At 36.7% G+C, this 1,391-nt stretch overlaps 1 protein-coding gene across 1 annotated transcript in view; it reads right to left on the reverse strand.

Annotated features, from left to right (window-relative positions):
- The window catches only part of LOC107576142 (vascular endothelial growth factor receptor 2-like), an 11,004-nt gene extending 9,659 nt beyond the window's left edge, over positions 1-1,345 (reverse strand). Inside the window, exon 1 of the mRNA XM_016262388.1 lies at positions 1,298-1,345. Coding sequence (XP_016117874.1) covers positions 1,298-1,345 — 48 coding nt within the window. The remainder of the gene's footprint in view (positions 1-1,297) is intronic.
- Between the last annotated feature and the right edge of the window lie 46 nt (positions 1,346-1,391).

Consider the following 1,391-nt stretch of genomic DNA (forward strand, 5'->3'; position numbering starts at 1 on the left):
TTTTTTTTTTAAAGTAATTTGATAAATAGGTATAGATTAATGTCTTTAATATTCCATAAACCACAAAACTGACTTGGTATTGTGTGAAATTAACATTGTCTGAGAAGGCCATTTCTGGGCCTGTATTTGCCTGATTTATACTTTTGAAGCAGCAAATTTACATTTTGGTATACTCATTTAGTCTCTTTTTGGTTGTTGTTGGTATAGGGACATGTGAACTGATTCATTATGGGTCTTAAAAAGCCTTGGTTTTTCAGGTGCGGGTTTGATCGAAAGGGTTAGAGTTTGAGTCTCCAACCACCACATGTTTCCTGTCCTGGTCATTTCTGCTGGGAGTCGTAGCACCTATAACACTTCTCGCTCTGAGCAGGGGATCAGGAAAAAAAGAGCACTTCCTATCTTTCGGGCTCATGCGAACAGCGGGCATGGAAAGTCCTCAAAGGGAACTCTTTGTGTTCGTCTGTTCTTTGCATAGCTTTTTAGCAATATAGGCAAGAGAAAAACAAAAAGGGATGGAGAAGAATTGTATCGTTTATTGTGCTACCATAAGTTCTTGTAATATTGCGAGATGCTGCTCTATCTAGACAGATAGATAGATTAATTTCTTTGATATTAAAGTACTTTTCACAAAGAATGCTACAAGTAAGCTACATTATTACAGTAAGTTGATTTGTGCGAAAAGTGTAGACATTAGATGTGTTCGAAATCACATACTGTATTACATTTGGTTTGAAACTTGCTTCGTGTGTATGTATGAATGCAATTTGTATGTATTACATCGCCATGGTTTCACTGTCATGTGACCTGCGGCATCAGTTAGGGTAAGTTAGGGGGAATGGTTAGAGAATGGCTTCAATCCCGAGGCCTCATGGGATAGCAAAGTGTCCATCGAATGTTCAATTCAGTTATCTGGGGAATTTTTTACCTACTGTTTTGTGAATACTGTGAATTCAGACATACTACTCATGTCACATACTGTTTTTTGCCAACTAAATAGTATGGACATAGACATATTTGAACACAGGGATTGTTTATTTGAGCTTAATTTTTTAGTTTGGGGTAGAATATTTGTTTATCCAAAACCACTGGAAGATGGGTGAAGAGTTTTGCAAACCAATTTCATTTGGTGACAGAAAAGGCAAAGAAATACACACTTCAGCTTTAAAAACATTCAAAATCTTCTTTTAAGGTTTCAAATTCTGACCTGACTCTGTGTAAGTTAAAAACATAAATTTTCTTCTCATTCTTTTTTGTTATTTTTAACCATGGTATAATAATTGAATACTCTATTGCCTACCACATCCCAGTGGTCCTGGCCAAGGTGTGCCAGTTCCTGCTCTGTCATCAGCGTTGGGTACTGGAAAAGAAAACATGGAAAAGCCATGGAAAAA

Source organism: Sinocyclocheilus grahami, unplaced genomic scaffold, assembly GCF_001515645.1.
Source record: "Sinocyclocheilus grahami isolate Dianchi unplaced genomic scaffold, SAMN03320097.WGS_v1.1 scaffold3256.1, whole genome shotgun sequence".
NCBI lineage: Eukaryota > Metazoa > Chordata > Actinopteri > Cypriniformes > Cyprinidae > Sinocyclocheilus > Sinocyclocheilus grahami.